Raw genomic sequence first — 24,597 nt, forward strand, 5'->3', positions numbered from 1 at the left:
CTTCCATATCTGAATATTTAAATGTTAGATACAAAAGTAGGGAATTGTTGCCTGAATGGTCTTGGGAGTTTCCAGAATCATTGGCTATATAAATCCTATTCATTACCATATAATTCTAAACCACAGTGGAGGACATCACTGTAATGAAATCCTGAAAGCACAGATCGATAAAAACATTCAGGTTATATGAATAGCAGTATCATCTGAAGAAGTTTATGAGCCACTATGGTGACCATCCATGTGTATGTTAAAAGAAGGGAGAGTTTTGTTTTTTTTCATTAGTGACAGCTGCTTCATTAATACCATCAGTGCAAAGTTATGACTGTTTGTGCAGGTTACTGACACAACAATGATGCTTGTATGAGACAAATACAATCCACCAGGATTTGCATTTTATGTCATGTAGCTGAATGACGTATATTCACAGACTTTGTTAAAGCACATGTATAAGAAACGAGACCTTGATTGCATTTATATAACACCTAAAACTAAAAGCTACTGTATTTATAAGTCTCAGGAGCTTTAAAATTTGATAAAGAAACCAGTTGAGAAGAACTAATCTGGCATGTCTGGAATCTTTAATCTCATTTTTAACCATTATAATAATTTCTTGAGTAATTTAATGATGACTTTTAAGCCAGGGATCCTCAACCCATGGGCCACAGCCCATTTAGAACTGGGCTGTGGAAGCAGCAGGCCAGCATGTGTGCACCTGTCACTCACATGGAACCATTCCCACACACAGGTCCACAAAGCCAGAAAGGTTAGGGACCACTGTTTTAAGCTATGGTTGCAAATTCCACAATTTTTTTAATTAGCTCTTGGGCAGAAAGAAAACAGCTGTGTTGAACTGTAATCAAATAAAGACTCTCACTCACTCTGCTAATGCTGATAGTTCTGTCTTTCCATTCAAGGCATAAGACCTGGTTTTTGAGGAACCACCTGTGCCCCATAATTTTCTGCTTGCCCTATGCGATCTTTCACCATGCTTGAAATCTCAACTTTTAAACAGTGTCACTCAGCAGGACTGTCATGGCATCTACCCTCTGGAATACCATTCCTCCTGATATTATGGGAGGAGTAACAACATAGTTAAAAGAGGTATCACCCTAGAATCCCTACATAGCCATAAGTAAACTAAGTCCACCACCACCCCCAATTATGTAGATCCTTATCTAACTGCAAGCAGGTGTTAACCATTAATTGAAAAGATTCCTGTGCAAAGTTTGTTTAGCAATAAATCAGTTTAATTGGACCTTATTCATCCTGATCCTTAAATAAGCCCTTAAAAATATAATCCATAAGACCTAAGTAAGAGTAGGTAATGAACCTGATGCAATGTTTTGATTTTTTTTTTTTAATGTTTGTTGCTTATTTTCTGAACTTTCTGGTTTTTATTATGTATTTTCATTTTTTAAAATAAATATTGCAACTTGTAAGTTATCCAGAGTTGTAACAGATTGAAGTGGCCTATAAATCCCATAAATAAGTTCTATTACTGTTGTATTGAATGTGGCTTTCAGTGGCTGAAAAAATATAAACTGCAGCCCCTGGATGGCAAATGTTGCGCGCTCATGCTTCAAGTAGCTGGAAGAGTATTCCTTCAAAGAAGGAAAAAAATCAGACCAGGAAACTACAGACCAATTGGTCTAACATAAATACCTGGGAAGATACTGGAAAAGATAATGAAAAAACAGATCTGCAAATATCTAGAAAAAAAGTTATAACTAGAAGCTAGCACAAGTTTGTTAAAAACAGATCGTGCCAAACCAATTTCATTTCATTTTTTGACAAACTGACTAAATTAGAAGACCAGTGAAATGCTATGAACATAGTATACTTAGACCAGTAAGGCGTTCAACAAAGTAGACCACAACCTACTTCTTGATAAGGTAGAAAAAACTGGGATACTTAGCATTATCACCAGATGGATTTGTAACTGGATGACAAACTGTACTCAACGAGTAGCCCTTAATGATACTACATCTACGTGGAGGGTAGTAAGCAGTGGGGTACCATAAGGTTCTGTCTTAGACCCAGTACTCTTCAGTATTTTCATAAATAACTTAGATGAGGGAATAGAAGGGGGAACTACCGTAATCAACTTTGCAGATGACACTAAGCTGGCAGGAATAGCCAACACCCTAGATCCAGATGGATATCGACAGACTTGAACATTGGGCCCTATCTAACAAAATGAAATTCAACATAGAGAAAAGTAAAGTTTTAGGCAAGAAAAACCAGAAGTACACATACAGACGTATTAGTACCACTCTATAAAGCTTAGTAAGGTCACACTTGGAATACTGCATCCAGTTTTGGCCACCACATTATAAAAAAGACGTTGAGACTAGAAAGAGTGCAAAGAAGAGCAACAAGAATGATTGGCCTGAAGGCTAAAACATAAAGAGCAGTTAAAGGAATTGAATATGTCTAGTCTACTGAAAAGGAGGAGTAGGGAAGACATGATAGCAGTGTTCCAATATTTGAGGGGCTCCTACAAAGAGAAGGAGGGTCAAACTATTTTCCAAAGGACCAAAAGGCAAGACAAGAAACAATGGATGGAAATTAACCGAGGAGAGAAGCAACCTAGAACTAAGGAGAAATTTTGATCATGTGACCATGAGGATGCTGCAATGGTTGCAATTGTGAGAAATAGTAATAAGTCCCTTGTTCCTTGTCAGAACAATCAACCAGTGGAACAGCTTGCCTTCAGAAGTTATGGGTGCTTCGTCACTGGAGGCTTTCAAGAAGAGACTGGACAGCCACTTGTCAGAAATGGTATAGGGTCTCCTGCCTGAGCAGGGGGTTGACTAGATGACCTAAAAGTCCTTTCCAACTCTGTTATTCTAAGTGTTAGAACATTTGGCAACCTGACACTTTCCAGATAACTAGGGCTATTTTCCAAAATTTGTAACGATTCACCCTGATGTATTAAAAAAGGTAAATTTTGTTTTAACCTGTCCTAGAAAGAAAAAAATAGGATTAAAGAAAAGAAAACAAAGTTATACTTTCTTTTAATTAGCTGCTATATATCTTCATGTCCTTCATTAGCAGGATAATATTTGAGAGGAAGAAAAAGGCTGAAATGTTATTTTTTGTGAATTAAAATTTCCTTTCATATTATAATTTCTCTGCTGTTTGATATTTGAGGTACTGTATCTTGCACAATATAGAACTTCATATTCCTGTTTTGAGTAAAATTACTTCTGTAATATATTTTTTGTAAATATTAAACAATTGTCTACTTAGAGCATATTAAATGACTGTTGATGCCTCTTATTTTTTAATGCTAACCTGTTTCTGGTCTTTTCTTTTTTAGGAAACATATGAGAACATACCAGGCCAGTCTAAGATTACGTTCCTTCTACAAGCTGTCAGAAATACTACGGTTGCCGAAGAGGTATTTTTCACCCTAAGGTTTTATGTTGTAAAATATGGTTTTGTGATTGTGACTCATGGTCATACCATCTATGATGGAATATATTATTAACATTACAACTTTGTTAAAGAACAAATGGTCAGGAAATTACATCATTAGTATTTGCTGCTCCTGTATTGCTAAACCTTAACTCATCATATGTATAGAAGCTTTCATTCCTACAGTGGTTTTGTGACAAGCCAGTGTTTAATATTTTGAGTTTATAATTATAAAGTTGATAAATACTCTTGATTTCAATTTTCTTTTCATGAACAGAATATGGTTTTTCTGCTTTCTCTTTATGGCCCGTTCTACTTCCACAAAACCCATTTCAGCTAGGTGCAAGGGCTTTGAGATAAAGGAGGCAATATATGCTACATTCTTTACTTGAATGGAGAAGCACCTTGAGCTATAATTCTATGATTAAACTACATTTCAATCTTAATATTTATTTTCATAATCCCTTTAAGTAATTCTTAAGATTAGCAAAGATTAAACATGCAGACAGGAGGGGAAGTAGCATTTGAAATACAGATAGAAAGCAATTTAAAATTCATGAGCATCTTTGAAGGCTTGAATGAAATTTGGAGTATAAAATTTATAGATTTCGTTCAGAGAACATGATCTGGTATGAGTCGCAGCAAGGGGTGAAATTTTTTAGTCTCATCATTTGATGCTAAATTATTCATTTAGGAAATACAAGAAATGCATTTGGTGAGGGTTCATTTAAAAAGTGCATTACTACAAATTACACATATAACTTTATTATAAGCAAGTGTTGTCCAATAACACACATAAAAATCTTAGAAAATTTGATCAGAAAAATAAGTTAATGGATGTAATATGGAAACGGACTAGATATAATAAAGGAGTTTCCTACCATATCTTTTTCATTGTTTGTTATAGATTGTATTGTGGCTTTTCCTTATTTAGCAACTAATACTAAAGAGAAACAAGAAAATAATAGTGGTTTAAGTAAGGTGCATGTAAATGAAATGAAGCATATGTTGATATACAGTCAATAGTATAGTGAATAGGTTGTCTAATCTTGTCTTTGGAAGAACACATACAAAAATATATTATGATGAAAATTTCTATATACTACAGGTGGAGATTGTTAATCTTTAATGCAATAATCATTATGTTTATATTTTGGCTGTTCATTTAATTACCTGCCTTCTTCCTCTATCCCTATAACTTATTACAATGTTTTAAGCTTAATTGAGATATGTTATCTAATTGTGCACCTTGTACAGACATTTATTTAGTATTTAATGAGTATAATGGAAGTGAAGACTAACATTGAATTAAAATAGCTAATATTTATATTGTTACAGCTGCAGTTGGTATAGACAACAGGGGATTGAATGATCCTTACTCAAATTTTTATTTTATTACTAAATTTATATGTTGTTCATCTCACTATCCAAAGTGACAGTTTCTTCTATCATTTGTTATTTAACAACACTTTCTATAATAAAAAGTTATATTTTAGTCCTGGAGTTTGAATTTTACTACCTTTGCATTTCTTCACATACTAATCATTCAGCTATTTTAAAATAACACACCTTATTCCTCTATATTAATAGTTTTTAGATTGTCTAGAAGTGATGTTTACATTTTAATGTATAATAGAAAGTCATTCCTTAATTTATTACTACATGCTTCTTAGTTCATAGTGCTTTTGCTATAGAGTCAGATGTCTTATTTAGTTCTTATATTAGCTATGGAGTGAAATACTTGGGGGGGGTGGAATAACTAAAGATACCAAAAATAGATCAGCTAAGTCAGCATTTTGGCTCAGTTTCTAGATTTTTATACATGCAAGAAAAATGTCTTTATAAAATCAGTATTGGGCTTTTTAAAAAATAAAATAGTTTACCATGTATTTGTCTTAACAGGCTAGACAAATGGCTGCTGTCCTTCTACGGAGACTTTTGTCAGCTTCTTTTGAGGAAGTTTATCCAACATTACCCTCTGAAGTCCAAACTGCCATCAAAAGTGAACTGCTTGTGATTATTCAATTGGAAACACAATCCAGCATGAGGAGAAAAATCTGTGATATTGTAGCTGAACTGGCCAGGAACCTAATAGGTATAAAATCTTATTTTGATACAGATGCATAAAGGAAGAATATTTTGGCTGACATGATAGTTGGAGAAACATTATGTAAAAAAACAGATCTTTTCTGTGTCTGCAGCTATGTTCATAGATTGTGCTAAGTCATAAGAGGGTTCATTTATCTTTAGATTAGCATGTTGTGTAAACCAAGTCAATTGTGGTTTACTCTTTAAAATTAGCCCATGACATAATATAAGCATGGTTAAGCCACGACATAGTATCTGTCTGATCTGGAATGTATATTTTCCTTGTACTCTCTATCATGCTTTGGCTCCATTATTGGCTTTGAAATGAAGATAAAACTTTTAAAAAATGATTAAACATCTACCACTTTAAATATGCATTTTCATATTTAGAAATATTATCTTTAGATATGCTGCGCAAGCCTTGAGGAGTGTAGCAATCCACAACCTTATGTGATCTCTGTGCAGCCTTTTCTGTTTGACATTAGTGAGTATGGCATCTCTGCACGTGACTTTTCTGCATTGGTGGAATGATCTCTTCTGAAATAATGGGGCATTCACAGATTATTTTTTAATTTAGCATTTTGATTTAGCGAAATAGTATGCAACCACTATACTTTCAGTATTATGCTTCATGGGTGCTTTACTTACTCTTTTCCATTTGCTTTTTCAACAGCCAGTATAAGTTCAGTTGAAATCCTAAGTATAAGGGTGGAGGTTAAAGATCAAAAGCTGCAGATTTTCTAAGCATTGTGAAATTACTTTAGTCAGCCAGGCTAGGATATGATAAAAGTCTTAGGAAGGAAAATTCCCTGTGTTCATCAGAGTTCAGAGCTAACAAGACATTGAAGCAGAAGAATATACATCAGACTTCACTGATCTAATTTGGTTAACTGCTATGATTTCCATTTTATTTTTATTTAATTTTAAAAATTGTACACCTTAAATGTTAATTTTCTCTCTCACACAGATGAAGATGGCAACAATCAGTGGCCAGAAGGTCTGAAATTTTTGTTTGACTCAGTCAGCTCTCAAAATGTGGGACTGCGTGAAGCTGCTCTACATATCTTTTGGTATACGATCACTCTTAAATACTTCATGACACCTTTATATACTCTGAAATAAATTGTGAAGCGAGAGGTTGTCAGTTTGTTTAAAGAGTTTGTTGTCTCTGCCTTACATACATTATACATCTGGACAAAGTTTCTTCTGTTTCAAGACCATCATTCCTGACCATTATTTCACAGAATGTTCAGAATGAAAAATTCATGAGTAAAACGGGAGGGGTCTGTCAGGAGCCATCTGTGCCACTTTGCTTGCCTAGTTAGGAAATGTCTCTTTACTATCGTTGAATAATTAGTGCAAAATTTATATCTTTATCTTGATTAGGCTTTTATGTACATTGCTTCCCAGCAGGGATGCACTTCACGTCATGGAATTGCAGGATGTTATAATTTAGAATTTTTTATTAATATATTTTAGTCCTTTTTTTTAAAAAAAAAGCACTAAATGTGCTACAGGTCCCATGACAAAATAGTGGTGATAGACTTATTTTCTTGCATTTTCCATGCAGAATAGTTGCAATTTTGTTTAGATGGACACTGAAATTCATTTAGATTGCTTTGCTGGATTGGGTCTTCCTCGGTGAAATAAGTAATGACAAAGAAACAGCCACAGGTGAATTTTCAGTATATTTTAATAATTCAATGTATGTTTATTTAATTCTCTGTTTAGGAACTTTCCTGGTATTTTTGGAAATCAACAGCAACATTATTTGGAGGTCATCAAACGAATGTTGGTGCAGTGTATGCAAGATCAGGAGAATCCAACAGTAATTCAACATTTATTTAATTTTGTCTTTTATTTTAATGCTGTTGCAAAAAAAAAAATCTGTCTTGTTCAAGACAGATTTAGGAATTTACATGAAACAACACTATTGGGATTATTTTAGATAAATGCTTTTGGGGAAATATTGTAATCTGTTCTTCGTGGAGCTGATGTTTAAGAGATTGTCAATTCAGAAGACTGAATCCCATAGAGAGCGGTATTTTCTTTGCCAAATTAATGGAAATCTGGGTGATGGCAGTATGCTTCACTTAAGTCCCTTGTTGACTTTCATTGGATTTGGACAGCTATATATACCCCCTCGCCTCCCTGCTTCAGTTTGTCCTCATCCTGACACTGATAGAGGTTGAATAGAATTAAGCCCCAACCTGTACTGACAGTTGGTTTTCTTTCCAGATCAGGACACTGTCTGCTAGGGCTGCCGCTGCATTTGTTCTTGCTAATGAGCAAAATGTGCCCCTTCTTAAACATTTTGCAGACTTACTTCCTGGAATTTTGCAGGTAAAATCTCAGAAAATTATGGTGACTGAAATGCTAAGGCTGTTGCTGTTATTTTTGTTGATAATACATGTATTTCCAGTGTATCTGTTAGTACAGTGGATGTCACTCAAAATAACAGGATAGTTGTTTTTAAATATATAATTCATGCAGCTTGATTAAACAATAAATGGGACTTATACAAGAGCAACTACTATATTCAAATGCTGGAAGGAATAAAGCTTGAAAAACCAAGATGTTATTTTTGTTGATCTAAAAATCTACCGTATATGCTGGCGTATAAGACGACTTCCGGAAGCGCTAAACTTGGCACCAAAGACGGGGGTCGTCTTATACGCCGAGTCGTCTTATACGCCAGAAATACTGGTAGTTTCCGGCGTATAAGACGACGTTCTAGGAATGCGGCTCGGCGATAAAAACGGGGGTCTTATACGCCAGGTCGCCTAATACGCCAGCATATACGGTAACCCTTTAGTTCCTAACTGCATAGCACAATATGCAGTGCAAAAATTGTGGTCCATTTAATAATCTTCAGAAAGACCTGAAATACACACATAAATGCATTTATTGTTTTCATAATGTTTAATTACAGTAAATCATTTTGAAACTTGTAAACAAAGTGTCAGTTGAGAAAATTAAAAGCATGGACTGTATTGATAAATAACATGATATATCCAACACAGATGTATCATTTATCCCAGCGGTCCCCACCCTTTCCAGCTTAGCGAACCATTGGAGGGGGGGGGGGAGAGAAGGGGATGATTGTCTGTGACTGGCATGCACTCACTGCTTGCACAAATGGAACCATGCGCAAGCACTCACCACTCAACGCAAGTGAAGTTTCACACTCATGCTCACCTGTCATTTGCACGGCCCAGTTCCGAACAGGCCATGGCCTAGGGGTTGGGGACCCCTGATTTATCCTATTGTTAGTGACAGTTTCCAAGTTTGCATATAGCTAGTTTATTCTATCAGATATTCAAAAAAGTGAAATTATTGAAATTTGTTATCATATACAACACAGCAACTTAACAGGTAGAAAAAAATTCTGAAATTCTAAGCAAAACTAAAATCTCTTTTTTTCAAGAATATATTTGTTTTTAATTTACACAGATGCTGTCTGTTGCCTGTAGTTGTAACTACATAATTCTGAAAAATTAGGGCATAATTAAAATAGATGATGGTTTCTCTAGAAAAGTAATGATAAGCAACAAGAAAAAAATCATTGAACAATTATTGCATCACATAAGTTATAGAAGAGGTGAACATTAATAAGTCTCACTTGGTTAGTTTGTGCTAAAACAGTGCTTCCCAAACCTAGCTTAAATTACCCAAAATTTGGTAAAAGTGTTTTTTTGTTTGGGTAAGCAACATGTGAACTCATTGCCAAACCACAAAAGGGACAGTTAAAGCATTTTACCTGCATTGGATAAAAAGGACTTTCTAGTAAAACAATTTTGGGTATTGAAAGAAAAAGTTTGGGAAGCATTGTGCTAAAATTACATTGCCCATACTAAGGTGAACTTTTGATGCTAAGGTGAAATGCCTCTGTTGTAGAAACTTGCAAAATGTTGAGTGGTTTCCTTTAATGCTTTTGAATGCAAATTACAAGGAAAATACATTAATTACTGTTTTTCTTCAGGCAGTCAATGACTCGTGTTATCAAAATGATGATTCGGTCCTAAAGTCTCTTGTAGAGATTGCAGATACAGTTCCAAAATATTTACGTCCGCACTTAGAACCTACATTACAACTGAGTTTGAAAGTAAGTTTTTATTCTAGCACTTCAATTTAAAAATTTTAGTTGTTAGAACTCTGGCCTTGATTTTAGAATTTTCCTGAAATATTTTTCAATTTCAGTTATGTGCAGACACAAATCTCAATAATATGCAACGTCAGCTGGCCCTTGAAGTAATAGTTACATTATCAGAGACTGCTGCTGCTATGCTGAGAAGACATATCAACATTGTTGCACAAGCTAGTAAGTAAGCCATTTTTGTTATTTTAATCAGATTTAAAATATATAAAAAGGGGTTTTTTTAAAAAAAAAAATGTCTAACTTTGGATTTTGAAAGCCAAAATCTTGATGGTCAAATGTAGCAGTGGTCCCAACCTTTTTGGCTCGACAGACCAGTGGCAGCATAAGAGGGAAAGGTTTCACGCACACAACCTAGCTGTCGCACATGCACAAATGAAGCTTTACTCACTTGCCCACCACTTGCACAGCCCAGTTCCTAATGGGCTGTAGACCAGTACTGGTCCACGGACCGGGAGTTGGGGACCCCTGAAGTATAGAATAGAATACTTTATTGGCAAAGTGTGATTGGCACACAATTTTTCTCCAGTGCATTAACTCTCAGAATACATACAACAATAAAGTAATATCATAAGATACCACTAGGAGAAAATAATAGAAAAATGAGAAGGCTAATGGTAATCCAATCTGGGTCGGTCACCGGTAGAGAGAACTTCCCTGAGGATGGGTTTCAGCACAAGTCAGAAAGCTTGGAAGAATAAACCTCTGATTCCGGTTGGATCCAGATTGGATCCCGCAACATTATCCTGAGACACATATATTTGTCTTCATTCATGTAATAGTAATGTGCAAATTATAATCATACCTTAATTGCCCCCGATGACCACCAGCACTCCAGAAATTCCTGTGGATATGTATACCCAAAGTCAAGGCTTTTAAGAGTTGCTTACTGCATAATTCTGTTTGTTACTACTATTTTATTTACACAGAGGCTAATTAAGTTCCTAGTTTAATGTTAAAGCTAAGTTTGCTATTTAAAGCTATCCAAAATCAGGCATATACAAGATTGCAGTACTGAAGCAGAGAAAGCATAAAATGTGTAGTGTATAGGAATATGTAAGCCTATAGAGGTAAAGATAAAGATTTCCTCTGTCCAGTCAAGTCTGATTTTAGGAGATGGTGCTGATCTCCATTTCTTAGCCGAGAGAGCCAGTGTTGTCCAAAGACATTTCTGTGGTCATGTGGCCAGCATGACTCTATGCCAAGGCTCACAGAACACTGTTATTTTCCCACTGAAGTGGTACCTATTTATCTACTTGTATTTGCATAGTAACGGAAGCTCACCCTGTTGTGCAGCCCTCAGGTATCCTGGGCTGTCAGCTTTTTTTAACCACTCATACATTCATACACTATAAGTCTAGTTTGGGCTTGGCTATATTATTGCTGATTTTAAATCTTTTTTTTTTAAAATACTGTTAGGACAGTATCTAAGGGTCATTAAAATATGTAGGTTCTATTTAGAAAATTCTTGGAGACCTTGTTTCATTACCTGTAAATTAATAAGGGGAAAAATGATTAAGAATGAAATATAATATTAGCAATTCCCTATTTGATCCCTATTATTCAAATGTCACTCAGTCTATTGAATTAAATCCTAAATCTGAGTTTACAACTGTTAGCATACTTGGGTTAGAGACATTGCAACTTAATTTCTTGCTTCCTGTAGGTTATTTTATGAATTTCCCACTTGCTTCTTTCTAGAGTATTTTGAAAGTAGCATCTCTGTTTAGATTATAGTGATCAGATGTTGTCCAGACAGGATCGTCCTGCTTTTTAATCAGGGTTATGACCTGTTCGCAATGTATCTTCTGTTTAGCTTTCTGGAAATTTGTACAGTTCAAGGAATTAGTGCATATCCAGAAACCTAGTGTTTGTTTCAGTAGGGCTTTTGTGGCATATTAATGCTTTTGCTACCGTTTGTTGCTGCTTTCATAAAGAATTTTCAATCTCCTTTTATTTATTCAATATATGGCTCTTTTCAGCTCTGTAATTTTAAATGAGAAGTCAAATATATTCTAGCCTAGCCTCCCACCTTCTCTCAAAATATAAGCTACAAAAAACATAAAGGGAAATGGATGAAAAAACATTTTAGATTAATGGAAATCAGTATGAATACAGACTTACACAAATTCTATATACCAAACATCTTCATGAGTAAGGCATAGATTAATGGTTGTAATTAAGAACAGAAAGAAGTAATTATAGGTAGTCCTCATTTTAAAACAGTTCATTTAGTGACCATTCCAAGTTACAGCAGCACTGAAAAAAGTGACTTATGACCATTTTTCATACTTATGACCATTGCAGCATCCCCATGATCACGTGATTTACATTCAGATGCTTGACAAATGGTTCATATTTATGATGGTTGCACTGACCAAGGTCCTGTGAGCCCCTTTTGCAATCTTCTGATAAGCAAAGTCAATAGGGAACCCATACTCACTTAACAACTATGTTATTAATGTATCAGCTACAATGATTCACTTAACAAATGTGGCAAGAAAAGTCATAAAATGGAGCAAAACTCACTTAACAAATTTCTCACTTAGCAACATGAATTCTGGGCTCAGTTGTGGTTGTAAGTCAAGGACTACCTATACTTTATAAAATTCTGACTTTTCTGAATCATTTTGCTTTAACCAACTTCAAATAATAGCTGCTCATTAACACTTTTTAGCTGAATCTTTTAATTACCAATTAATTAAATGAGCATCTGCAAATACACTATATATAAAGAGAGTATTTATAAAATAATAGAATGGTGAGATTCTCAACAGCTTGGACCAAGCCATTTAAAATATCAATATTTTGTTTCAGGTTCAGAACAAATGTATTTTGGGCTGAGGACGGGATAAAGTCAATATGTCTTCTTTTGCATCTTGACAAATGTTGAGAACGTGTATGTTTTGTTCCAACTACAAAGCACTCAGAACATATTGCATACCCTTATTTTACCTTACTTAGCTATAATTATTCCAAATAATTGATCAGCAATTTTTCACAAATTGTGTCAGTATATAATGCAATAAGTGAAAATCCCACAATTCCTTTTGGGATTGTTAGCATCCAATGCATTGTTAGAAATTTGTTAATAAGCACTGTTAAATTTGTTTTAGTCCCTCAGATGTTAGCAATGATGGTTGATCTAGAAGAAGATGAAGACTGGGCAAATTCTGATGAATTAGAAGATGATGACTTTGACAGGTAAAGATGCATATTTTAGAAATTCAATTTAGGATGCTTGATTTTTCCCAGGATTTTTCCCATTTGTTTAATAAAGTATAAAGTGAATCAAAAGTGAGAAAACATCCTCACAGAAAGAAAAATAATAATTTCCAATGTGGTACAAAAAAGAATCCATACAAAGAACAAATCTACTCTAGAAATTAAACATCACATGACGTATTCTTTATCCATGGTGGCGCAGTGGTTAGAATGCAGTACTACATGCTAACGCACTGCTCTCTCCAGGAGTTCGATCCTAAGCAATTCAAGGTTGATTCAGCCTTCCATCCTTCTGAGGTCGGTAAAATGAGGACCCAGAATGTTGGGGGAAATATGCTGACTGTGGAAAAACTGCTTTGAGAATTGTAAAGCACTGTGAAGCATTATATAAGTGCTATTGCTATTGTATGAAGTTCTTAAAGTTTCCTTCTAGTTCACTCCAAGATTCTTGGTCACAATTCATTGTATTTAAAAACTCTTTGTTATTTGTGAAGTAGTATGGTAGCAAGTTGACAATTATGTAATGGAGGGTTTTTCAGAATAATTTTGACCATGATTTTATGCCACAGTACTCACTTAATTGGGGAGAGGGAATTAAAATCTTCACAATATATACAGTAGGAAACAAAGTCCAGGAACAGAATGCTGAAGATGAGATGAGAGATAGAGAGTGAACATCAGATGGCTCCGTCTCTGAAGTATTGCAATGATTTAAAAGGAAAATGCAAAGTTTGCTGAAGTTCATAGCATTCCAAAGCAGAGTCAAAACTAAATCAGATGAGGCCCCAGGAACAGATAATATGTATAATAAATTGGTACGGAGCTGACTCCAATGTGGTTTGAAAGCTCTCTGTCATAACAGGAATGCAGTTGAAGCAACTCTATATTAGCACCAGGAAAGCAGTGGTAGATAAGATGTATATACTATGCAATGTAAGACCTTCTGCAGGTTCAGTTTTCACTTAGGAAAATGTGAAGGATAAGCAAACAAAATATTTGCAGTATTTTGATATTAAAAGATTGTATTTGAAACTATGTTAAGCATAATTTTCTTTGAAACAAAAGTCTAAAGAATAGGAACATCAGTTGATGTCCTAAATATTGTTCTTATTGATTTTGTGCGTATTTTAGCAATGCTGTTGCTGGTGAGAGTGCACTGGACAGAATGGCATGTGGCCTTGGTGGAAAACTTGTTTTGCCTATGATTAAAGAGCATATTATGCAAATGCTTCAGAATCGTAAGTAATTTTATTTTGGATTTTGAGCTGCTGATTAAATGATGTAGCAACTGAGCGGTTAAAAAGGGGGGTTAAATGAATTTATAGCTAAGTAACTCTTACATGAAAACTAGTTTGGTATTGTGGTTAGGACACTAGACTAGAAACTGGGAGTCTTGAGTTCTTAAGCAGAAAGCCAAGGTGACTGGTTCAATAATTTGGCTAATAATTCACTCTCAGACTTAGAAAAAAAGCAAGAACACACCCCTTCCAAAAATCGTGCCAAGAAAACTGCAGAGATTACTCCAAATAGTCCCCAGGAGTCAAGTGCTAACTTGAAGGCACGTATAATGGTTGCAAAGTGTCCAAATCACAAGCACGGGGGCAGTGCATGGACCAATCATGAATCATTTTTTCCTGCACCATCATAATTTGAAATAGTCACTAAGCAAATAGTTGCAATTGAGAACTGCCTGTATCATGAAGGTTTCTTCCAATTCATTGAAATAGGCACCCATGAACACACACTACACTCTGAGCCAATTGTATCAAATTGCCAACTAGGGTGCAAGAGAGGAGAGAACAGCCATTCTGGAGTCTGGAATGGAAGAGAAATTAATTTGAACAGATTCATGTTGTGAATAAAAATATATCTTCTGTATGCCTTTTTTTCCTGACTTTGAATTCTTCCATTTAATTACAGCCGACTGGAAGTGCAGGCATGCTGGCTTGATGGCTCTATCAGCTATTGGCGAAGGCTGCCACCAACAAATGGAGGGAATTTTGAATGAAATAGTTAACTTGGTATTGCTTTTCCTTCAGGATCCTGTAAGTTGAATGCAATTTTCCTTCTCCAAATGTTGATTTCTGTGCTTTATTTTATGATATTACTAATTACATGTGAATATTTCAGCATCCACGGGTAAGATATGCAGCTTGCAATGCGATTGGTCAGATGGCTACAGACTTTGCACCAAGCTTCCAGAAAAAATTCCATGAGAAGGCAAGTATAAAGCTTTGTGTTGCTCATTAACAAAGCTTATTTAGGGATCTGTCACTCATGGTTGCCATCTTTGTTATAGGTAATTGCAGCTCTTCTGCAGACAATGGAAGACCAAGGCAACCAACGTGTTCAGGCTCATGCAGCTGCTGCTCTGATCAACTTTACTGAAGACTGTCCAAAATCACTGCTTATTCCATATTTAGATAACTTAGTGAAGCACCTTCATTCCACTATGGTATTAAAATTACAGGAGGTAAGGATGTTTTAAGATAAAATTGAATATAGTTTATTTAAGTTATTAAATATAAATTAAGTTATTTCAGCAAGACTTCAATTTTATTTTTATTTATTTGCTGCTTTTTTCATAGTTGATAGAAAAAGGCACCAAGCTTGTTTTGGAACAAGTTGTTACATCCATTGCCTCAGTTGCTGATACAGCAGAAGAAAAGTTCGTTCCATACTACGATCTGTTTATGCCTTCCCTAAAACACATAGTTGAAAATGCTGTGCAAAAGGAACTCAGACTCTTAAGAGGCAAAACTATAGAATGTATCAGCTTAATAGGCCTTGCAGTAGGCAAAGAGAAGGTAAGTATCTATTTAATTCTGTACTGTCTTCAGCTTTGTAGGTAGATTGGGTTGCTTCTGTATTCTTAAATTGAAACCATTCTTGATTTTTAGCTTCAGCTTTAAAGCTTTGGTAATTTCAATATATATTTTTAACTTGCACTCTTCAATACATTATTGTAAGGATACTATGTGTCTGTTTAAAAACTGCCACAGCTTGATTTGGGTTCTCTATTTGTTTCTAGTTTATGCAGGATGCATCTGATGTGATGCAACTCTTGCTAAAAACACAGACTGATTTTAACGACTTGGAAGATGATGATCCTCAGGTATGTTAGGGAGCAGATCTTGCTTTGGGCCAAATTTCTGTAATTGCATATATTCGAAACAGAATTCCTAAATGAGGTTATAATAATCTGCTTATCACAGTTAATTCGAGATTTTGCAATACATGTATGATAGAAATCTACATTTTACCCAGTGACAGCACAGTTTTAATTGACATGCCGCAGAAGGGATAAGGAAGAATTTTAGCTACCAAACCACCTAAAAGCTTACTAAGTAAATTTTGAAGCTTTTCTCCAAATGCACCCAACATCTTCCAGGCTTTTGCAACTTCTGCAATTTCAAAATATTTTTGTTTGCCCTTTTTACTCACGCAAGTTGTCCTTAGGTAACTACTTCTCGTTCAGCAAGCATTGAAAGTTGCAGTGGCACTGAACAAACGGTACTTAAAACCAGTCCCCAAAGTTCCATCTCTCACCCTACCTCCTTCCATAGTGCTCACCTACCTTCCCACCTGCTGGCAAGCCACCCAGGACTTGAAACTTCAGCTTGCTTGTGGAAAGCCAGGAAGAAGTCATAAGTTGCAGTCATGTAAGGTTCTCACTTAACAACCTTGTGATTTTCCTTAGCGGCAGCAATTGGCAGAACTACTGTCACTAAGCAAGGTGTTGTCACAACGTCACACTATATTACTGCATCCCTTAGCAATGGCAATTCAGCCCCAGTTACCATAGGTACCTAGGAAACATGTTCGCATCCAGAAACTATTGTACAAAAATGCACTTTACAGTTTTGATGTGATAAAATTTAATTGGATATCTTTTAGCAAAGTGCTGTTGCAATGCTTATGCGAAGCCTCTGTAATAGAGACTTCATATTCCACAGTGATTAAAACTGACCTGTGAAAGTTTCTTTTTCTCTTCTCATTTATGCCATGAATTTGTTAATTCTAGCCCAATTAATTTTGGGAGGACACTAATATTTTCTAGTGGTTTTGTAAACATAGTATTTTTGAAAGGCATTTCAGATTTTTCAAAGTACTACACAAATCTGTATACTTAACATTTAAAGCAGGTTTGTTAGGGATTGGTTTTTATACAATCCCAGCCATAATATAGCTGTATAGTCATTATTCTTGAAGAAAATGAAACCTCATTTTATTAATTTACAGATATCATATATGATTTCTGCATGGGCTAGAATGTGCAAAATTCTTGGAAAGGAATTCCAACAATATCTTCCTGTTGTTATGGGTCCTTTAATGAAAACTGCATCAATTAAACCTGAAGTGGCCCTTCTTGACAGTAGGTTCTGATATTTTAATTTATATTTTTAGTTAATAAGGAATAATACAACTCTACTAAAATTGACCTTTTTTGTCACTAGCTCAAGATATGGAAAATATGAGTGATGACGATGGCTGGGAATTTGTCAATTTAGGGGATCAGCAGAGTTTTGGTATTAAAACGGCAGGTCTTGAAGAAAAAGCAACTGCATGTCAGATGTTGGTAGGTACTATTTTAATTACATTTTTTAAATAAAAATTTGGCTCCTGATACCCAAAATGTTTGGGAATGAGACTCCTCAAACTTGAGGAATTGAAAGCAAGCTGGAACTCTTTGAAGGGAAGTTATTGAAACACCCACTAGTCTTAAGAAATATTGGGTTAAATCACTATTTCCAAGAAAACATATTTTTGTATAAAAGAAATACATTCTTTCACTATTCATTTACTTTCAAATGTATAGTCTATTCATGTTCAAATAGAATTTTACAATTTGGGGAAATACATTTACTTGTTTATATTCTCCTTTATCCATTTTATTGGTTTTAGGTCTACCTCTAGTAGTTCGTTTATTCATGATCCAACTTCCTTTGCTGAAGAAATTTATGTTTGGATTTTAGGTTTGTTATGCCAAAGAATTGAAAGAAGGATTTGTGGAGTACACCGAACAAGTTGTGAAGCTAATGGTTCCTTTGCTGAAGTTCTACTTCCATGATGATATCTTTTTCTATGTCTGTTCCATTTTCCCTGAGAGTCCTATGGACTGTTAATGTGACAGTTGTTAGGTTTTGTTATCAAATTCTTTGCTGCCACTCTATATATAGCTTGTTGAGGAAGAGGGCAATATTCCATCCTTTATATTAATCCAAGTAAATCATTTTGTTGCAAACCCAGATCAATTATGCAATTCCCACCATTTTATTATGGTGCAAATATTTTTTAAATGCAATACGAGACCTAAAATAGAGTTAATGTAGCTTTTTTTTAAAGAAAAGAAAAGCATTCTCAGTTTCACTGGATTTAAAACTGGGTTGGCTAAGCAAAATTAAATTGTAACAGTTACGTTGTTTAATCCTTAATTGTTATTTAATATCTATGACTAGTTTGGTCTAGTGTTTGAACCATCAGACTAAAAAGCCAGGAGGCTGTGAGTTCTAGTCTTGCCTCAGGCATGAAAGCCAGCTGGATGACTTTGGACCCGTCACACACACACACACACACAGCCCAACCCACCTCTCAAGGTTGTTGGAGAAAAGAGGAAGGAATATGGTGTGACATGCCTTGAGTTTTAAACTAGAAAAACAGGGTGGTACATTGATCACATTTTCTGAAATAATCTTTATATTGCTAGAAAAATATAACAGTTTCCCTTAATGAATTTAACGTGTTCGTGTGGCAGCTGCAGAATCAATGCCTTTACTTCTGGAATGCGCAAGAGTTCGTGGCCCAGAGTATCTCACCCAGATGTGGCATTTTATGTGTGATGCTCTTATCAAAGCCATAGGAACAGAACCTGACTCAGATGTTCTATCAGAAATAATGCATTCTTTTGCCAAGGTAAATTTTAATTTTATATGGGTAGCATTTTGCTGATCTCCTAAGATCTTTATTAAGTAAAAATAAAGTAGCATATACATAATTATTCAGAATAATTTAACTTATGTTTATTGGCTGAATTTTTCTATCCTATTATTCAAATATTCATGAAATACATGGATAATTTTAACCTTCCAGTTTGCAGAATTGTTCTGCCATTTACTTTTGTAGTATCACAGTGGTTCAGTCCACCACTTCATTGAATTTGACATAAAACTTTTTTTACCATTTCATTTTCTAACTTTTTTGGGTGGGGGAGAGCTTCCTTATAGAACTCTCTCTTTTAATGAACTCTGACTCTATCCAACTTAATGTGGTATGGCGTAACACCTATTTATTCTGTGACTCAAAATAACTTAATTCGCCTTTCATCATCAGCAGGATATTGTTCTTTTGATTTTTCATCCATCAAATAAGATAAAAATAGCATTCTTATTTTTTTAAGTAGTTGTTGAATATTGCCTTACATGTAGAATAGCCATTGTTAAAAGTTTCCATTTTATGAAGGTGCTTTTCCTTTTCCACCCAATATTTTTTCCAAAAGGATGACTACCTTAATTATTGTCTCATACCAGTTGCTGAAGTTACCTCCTCACAACTCAATTGGGGGGGGGGAGACTGGTGGAATTTTGAATGCAGGTCATAAGTAGCCCTGGGAAAGTCCATCATATCTTTGAACAGTCACTAATCAACCAGTCAGAAGTTGAGGACCACCTGTACGTGAAATTATTATCTATAGTTCCATTAATTCACATTCCATCCTTGTTAAAGGTATTTTGTAATGCTGTTAGGATAGTGTGTACAATTTTGAGCAGGATGCACAGGAGACATACATGCACACATAGGTCTAAAGATAGAGGCAGGTTCCTACCAAAAATTTCAGATTTGGAACATTCCAAAAATATACATGAATGCATAAATTGATTGCTGAAGAACCATGTTTATAAATAAGCAACTTATCCAAATATTTCCTCTCCCATGCCTCACTCCATTAAAAGATCTGTTTGCGCTTGAATCTGAATGCCATTTACCAATTTCTAATCTTCTTCCCTTACAATGTAAAGAAAGGGAGAAGAAAACATGAAAAAATTGCTGTTTCTGATCTTCTATTTCTTTAATATAGTCTTTATCTTGGAATTTCTACATGTGGACAGGACAGTGTTTATCAGTGGGAAGAACTAGATCTGTGCTTGTAATTTTATTCCAGACAAATGTGATCAGTACAGTATGTGTATTCATTAAAAAAGGGGCAAATATTTCCTTACTTAATCAAAACCCATGTACTTTTATTACCCAAAACATTTTATTTCCCTGCAACATATAAGAAGGAAGCTATTTTCCTTTTGATTATTTAATTATCTCCCACCCAGTATTAAGTTCTGTGTGTTATACAAAAAAAAAAAGTTCAATCTTGCAAGATCAAGCTGTCTTTTTATAGTATTTAGTTATATGAGATGCAAGAAATTATTGTGATAGCAATAGTTATTGTTAAATATATTTTCAAATTAATGTTATTTCTTTAGTGTATTGAAGTAATGGGAGATGGCTGCCTAAACAATGAACATTTTGAAGAACTTGGAGGAATATTGAAAGGAAAATTAGAAGAGCACTTTAAGAATCAAGAATTAAGACAAGGTAAATCAATTAAACATTGGTTGATATTAAATAAATATGAATTTCAGGGCAAGAGTTCCAAAATGTAAGCAAGTATTCTACCAAATTCCAGTGTTTTATGGAAATTAAAATGTAAATACTTAAAGAAAAATAATGATCACGCCTAACGTTAAAATAGCAATCTGTGGGCAGTTCCCAAAGTTCTTCCAAATATACCTTGTCGTTCTTAGTCTGAATGTACCACAAAACTACAAAGAAATTAAGAGTAAATGCAAGATAAAAGTTCCTCCTTATTTACCCTATTGCTAGGAAGAAAGTGATTATTAATTAACTGATAACTTTGTGATTTTTCAGTAGAATAACAAGGTATCATGATACATTTTTAAAAAATCTCCATAGCACCCTCCTATTATGTTACTGTTATAAAGAAAAATTATGAGTAGGTTATTAGGAGTGGGGAACCCATTTCAATTTTTGTACTCAAAATAACTTTGGATATTTTTATTTCCTGATTTTATACTGTATATATGTATTATCATCCATGACTATATTTTGAACCAAATTACGGTGGCCAAAATTGTGGAAACCTTGTGGGAAAAGTGTATTTTTGAGGTTTGATGGCTAATAACACCATTTTTGGGAGTAGTAACATAAAATTACATATCAGTGGAAAGATAATTTAATCAAGAATGTAATGCAACAAAGTTTGTTCAATTATCTGTACTGTATTCTATGAAAAGTTATAGCCAAATAACCAGAAAAAGGAAGCACAACTTGCTTAGGTTGATATCGGGTAGCTTTCCTTCATCTGATTGTAGCCAATGAGCATGAGTGTTTAGAGCGCCAATCAGGTGTCATCTTGTTTTGGCAATAAGCCAATCAGATCACAGTAGGATTCAGTTATTGATGTCATGTATTGAAGCTGAGAGGAGGACATTTGTCAGAGTGTTATGTGATCACTATCAAGTTAGTTGGGGTTTTTTGTGTTCTTTCATTTAGTGAGCTTGTAAAACGTAATAAAATTAAAGTAATGGTGCAAAGAGTTGACTGGTTGCCCAGAAAGCAATGTAAAATAGTATTATTAAGTGAACAAGGCTACATTTATAAAGAAATTAGAAGAAAAATTGGTGGAAACTTAACCAAAGTTGGCATTTCTACTGTATACTTTTCCCAAAAGGTTTCCACAATTTTGGCCACTAGTTTCAGAAGTTGAGGTCCTACAAAGCTGAGCCTACCATGATAGCTTGGTCATAATTTATCCATAATAATACCAGATAATTCACCTGTGTTCCTTTTGTATACCTTTCTTACAAGCAAGCTGGAATGTTTATGAAAATAGGCCATGCTGATACATTTTCAATTTATTTTTAAATTAGTGAAAAGGCAAGACGAAGACTACGATGAACAAGTTGAGGAGTCCTTGCAAGATGAAGTAAGACTCTTATTATTTGTTCCTTGTTGAAGATATAATTGTTGAAATGTATAATTTCATGTTGCAAACTTGAGAATTTGAAAAGGAAATACAACTTTGGAAAGCTTCGTTCATGTATTGCATCTCTATGAAAATTTCTTCATGTGGTCAAAATCAGTGCATACATCAGCAATATCAGCTGTTCAGCAAAAAAAAAGGAAAAAATTGTCCAGGTTCTCTCACAGTAATTAAAACTGTTCTTCTCATGTCATTAGGTCCAGTATAGTGACAGAGGTCACTAACAGTATCTGGAATGTCAGATTATTCACCCTTGCTTTGATCTGCACACAATTTTATTTATAGCTAAAAAATCATTTGTATGCAGAAACAGCAGAACATAAAATGTATAGCCTACAGGGTCTACTTGGGCAAATCAATAAAAAAATGTTGGCAGAAAAAACGTAGTGCATTCTTCATTATCACCACCATGCTGCCTTAGCACCCAATAAAACTAGATAATCCTAGTAGCACTTTACTTGCTGTAAAAATCTTTCTTTCCAAGCAAGTCATGAAATAAATTTATATTAGAACAATGAATATAGTGCAGGCAATGATGAATCTCATTCCCAAATGTTGGGATAATCAATAGAAATGAGTACTTCACAACCATGTCTTTGACTTTTTATCCCATGGACCAATTAACACAACCACAACTGGAAACTGGAGTACAATTTAATCCTCTATTTTCTGTCAAGCTAATATATTTTTGAGATTTTCCATAAGTCACTAAATCCTTGCTGACAGCAGTGCTATAAATTTTGTATTTTGAGCTCACCAAAGTGCTTACTCAGTGAAAACTAGCCCATTTGTCAGTTCTTCCTCTTAAGAGACACAGAAATTGTTTTAAACACAACGTTTGTGAAGTTTAAGAGAGTTATACAACTCTAGGACACAATTATTTAGTACTGATCAAATTCTCCTTTTTTTCTCTATCAGCATGACAGTGATGTCTACATTTTGACTAAAGTTTCAGATATTTTGCACTCAATATTCAGTAGCTACAAAGCAAACGTGCTACCATGGTTTGAACAGCTATTGCCACAAATTGTCAACTTAATTGTAAGTAGCCTGAATTGAGCAATGATGTATCACTTTAAGACCAATAAGAAAAGAAAGAGAATGCATGGTGGATCTGCGGGGGGGGGGGTGATGGTTCTGTATGAGTGGTGTACATTCACCACTATCACACAAATGGAGCTTCATGCAGAAAACATGGTGAAAGTAAAATGGTTTGTACAAACAAAAATGGATGGAAAGGATTTGTGAGTGCAACTGATGAACTAGATTTAGATTTCTTTTTCTTATTTTGTGCCGTTAATTTGTTTTGTCCAATACTGTACTTTACATACAGTACTTAATCTGAAAGAAAAAGTATAGCAGAATGTATGTACTCTTTTGAAATGGAAGCATTTTATGCTGTTTTAGACAGCATATTCCCAGAACCCTGTGAATTTCTGGTTCAGGACTAACTTGGGGGAAACAACTGATCCACACCCAAACTTAGATCAACATGGAAAAATGAAACATTCTGAAATACTGTGAACTGTTCTTTACCAGATCAGTAGTTTTTATCCATCCCTAGCATTTCCTTTGGTCTGGAATGATTTCCCATATTGACTTCAGCAGAATATGTTCATCCATAAGGATTTAGAAACCTATAGAATGATATTGAAAAAGGCAAAGAAGTCAACTTTTGTTTTGTTTTGTTTGTAAACATGTTTTTAATATGTTTATTGCAATGTGGTTTTTGAGATCTTAGCAATAAATTGTCATATGTTCGCAAAACCACTAAGGAAAAGTTTGTGTGTGTGCTGCATTCAGAAAATATACAGCTGAATAAGCAACAAAGCTGTTAAAATGGCTATGCTCTGACTTATCACAAGAATATTCAAAGCTATGAAAGGCATTTCAAATAGCAGGCAGCCTCCTGTTCATACAGGGTGAGGTAGGGTGGTAAGAGTTAACATTCTGAATAAACAAAAATGCTGGATATTTATTTCTTTGCTTGGACATTTTTCTTCATAGTGTCCACATAGGCCATGGCCTGACAGGCAGTGGGGTTTGTGCATTTTTGATGATGTCATAGAACATTGCAGTCCATCCTCATTCAAATATGCAGAATACTTCTTGAGACCTATGCTACAATCTGTGTGCGATAACAGTCCAGAAGTTAGGCAAGCAGCTGCATATGGTATTGGAGTTATGGCACAGTTTGGTGGGGACAACTATCGGCCTTTCTGCACAGGTATGTACTCAAGATATTTCTCAGCATGATCTAAATATAACCATTATTGACTGATGTATTTCTTTAAAAAGTGGCACTTTATCATCTTTAGTATTTAGAATGATGCATTGCTTCAGGCTTAAGATTCATTGTCTATATTCAGGCATAGGTACCTGAATATAGAATCTGTCTAACTTTTTAAAGTTTGTGTGCCCATCCCTGGCACCATATAACAGGCATGGAGGATATTTCTAATCTTAAACACGCTTGCTAGAGCAGGGCTTTTCAACCTTTTCACCGATTGTACCACTTTTAGGATATGGCAGTATTTGAGTACCACCTAGCAAAGTGTCAAAAACTTTATGACCAAAAAAAGGAAAAAGGAGTTAAACTACAGGTAGTCCTCGACTTACAATAATTCGCTTAGTGACCGTTCAAAGTTACAAT

At 34.8% G+C, this 24,597-nt stretch overlaps 1 protein-coding gene across 1 annotated transcript in view; it reads left to right on the top strand.

Annotated features, from left to right (window-relative positions):
• The window catches only part of IPO5 (importin 5), a 32,128-nt gene that overhangs the window by 1,898 nt on the left and 5,633 nt on the right, over window positions 1-24,597 (top strand). Inside the window, exons 2-23 of the mRNA XM_039335735.1 lie at window positions 3,323-3,403; window positions 5,323-5,515; window positions 6,476-6,578; window positions 7,240-7,336; window positions 7,747-7,851; window positions 9,491-9,613; window positions 9,709-9,829; window positions 12,781-12,868; window positions 14,021-14,127; window positions 14,810-14,934; window positions 15,020-15,109; window positions 15,189-15,362; window positions 15,478-15,696; window positions 15,921-16,004; window positions 17,132-17,264; window positions 17,347-17,468; window positions 17,866-17,962; window positions 18,630-18,802; window positions 20,365-20,476; window positions 21,832-21,887; window positions 22,863-22,985; window positions 23,952-24,171. Coding sequence (XP_039191669.1) covers window positions 3,323-3,403; window positions 5,323-5,515; window positions 6,476-6,578; window positions 7,240-7,336; window positions 7,747-7,851; window positions 9,491-9,613; window positions 9,709-9,829; window positions 12,781-12,868; window positions 14,021-14,127; window positions 14,810-14,934; window positions 15,020-15,109; window positions 15,189-15,362; window positions 15,478-15,696; window positions 15,921-16,004; window positions 17,132-17,264; window positions 17,347-17,468; window positions 17,866-17,962; window positions 18,630-18,802; window positions 20,365-20,476; window positions 21,832-21,887; window positions 22,863-22,985; window positions 23,952-24,171 — 2,746 coding nt within the window. The remainder of the gene's footprint in view (window positions 1-3,322; window positions 3,404-5,322; window positions 5,516-6,475; window positions 6,579-7,239; window positions 7,337-7,746; window positions 7,852-9,490; window positions 9,614-9,708; window positions 9,830-12,780; window positions 12,869-14,020; window positions 14,128-14,809; window positions 14,935-15,019; window positions 15,110-15,188; window positions 15,363-15,477; window positions 15,697-15,920; window positions 16,005-17,131; window positions 17,265-17,346; window positions 17,469-17,865; window positions 17,963-18,629; window positions 18,803-20,364; window positions 20,477-21,831; window positions 21,888-22,862; window positions 22,986-23,951; window positions 24,172-24,597) is intronic.

The sequence above is a fragment of the Crotalus tigris genome, unplaced genomic scaffold (genome assembly GCF_016545835.1).
Source record: "Crotalus tigris isolate CLP2741 ecotype Arizona unplaced genomic scaffold, ASM1654583v1 scf7180000017658.5313226, whole genome shotgun sequence".
Taxonomy (NCBI): Eukaryota; Metazoa; Chordata; class Lepidosauria; order Squamata; family Viperidae; genus Crotalus; species Crotalus tigris.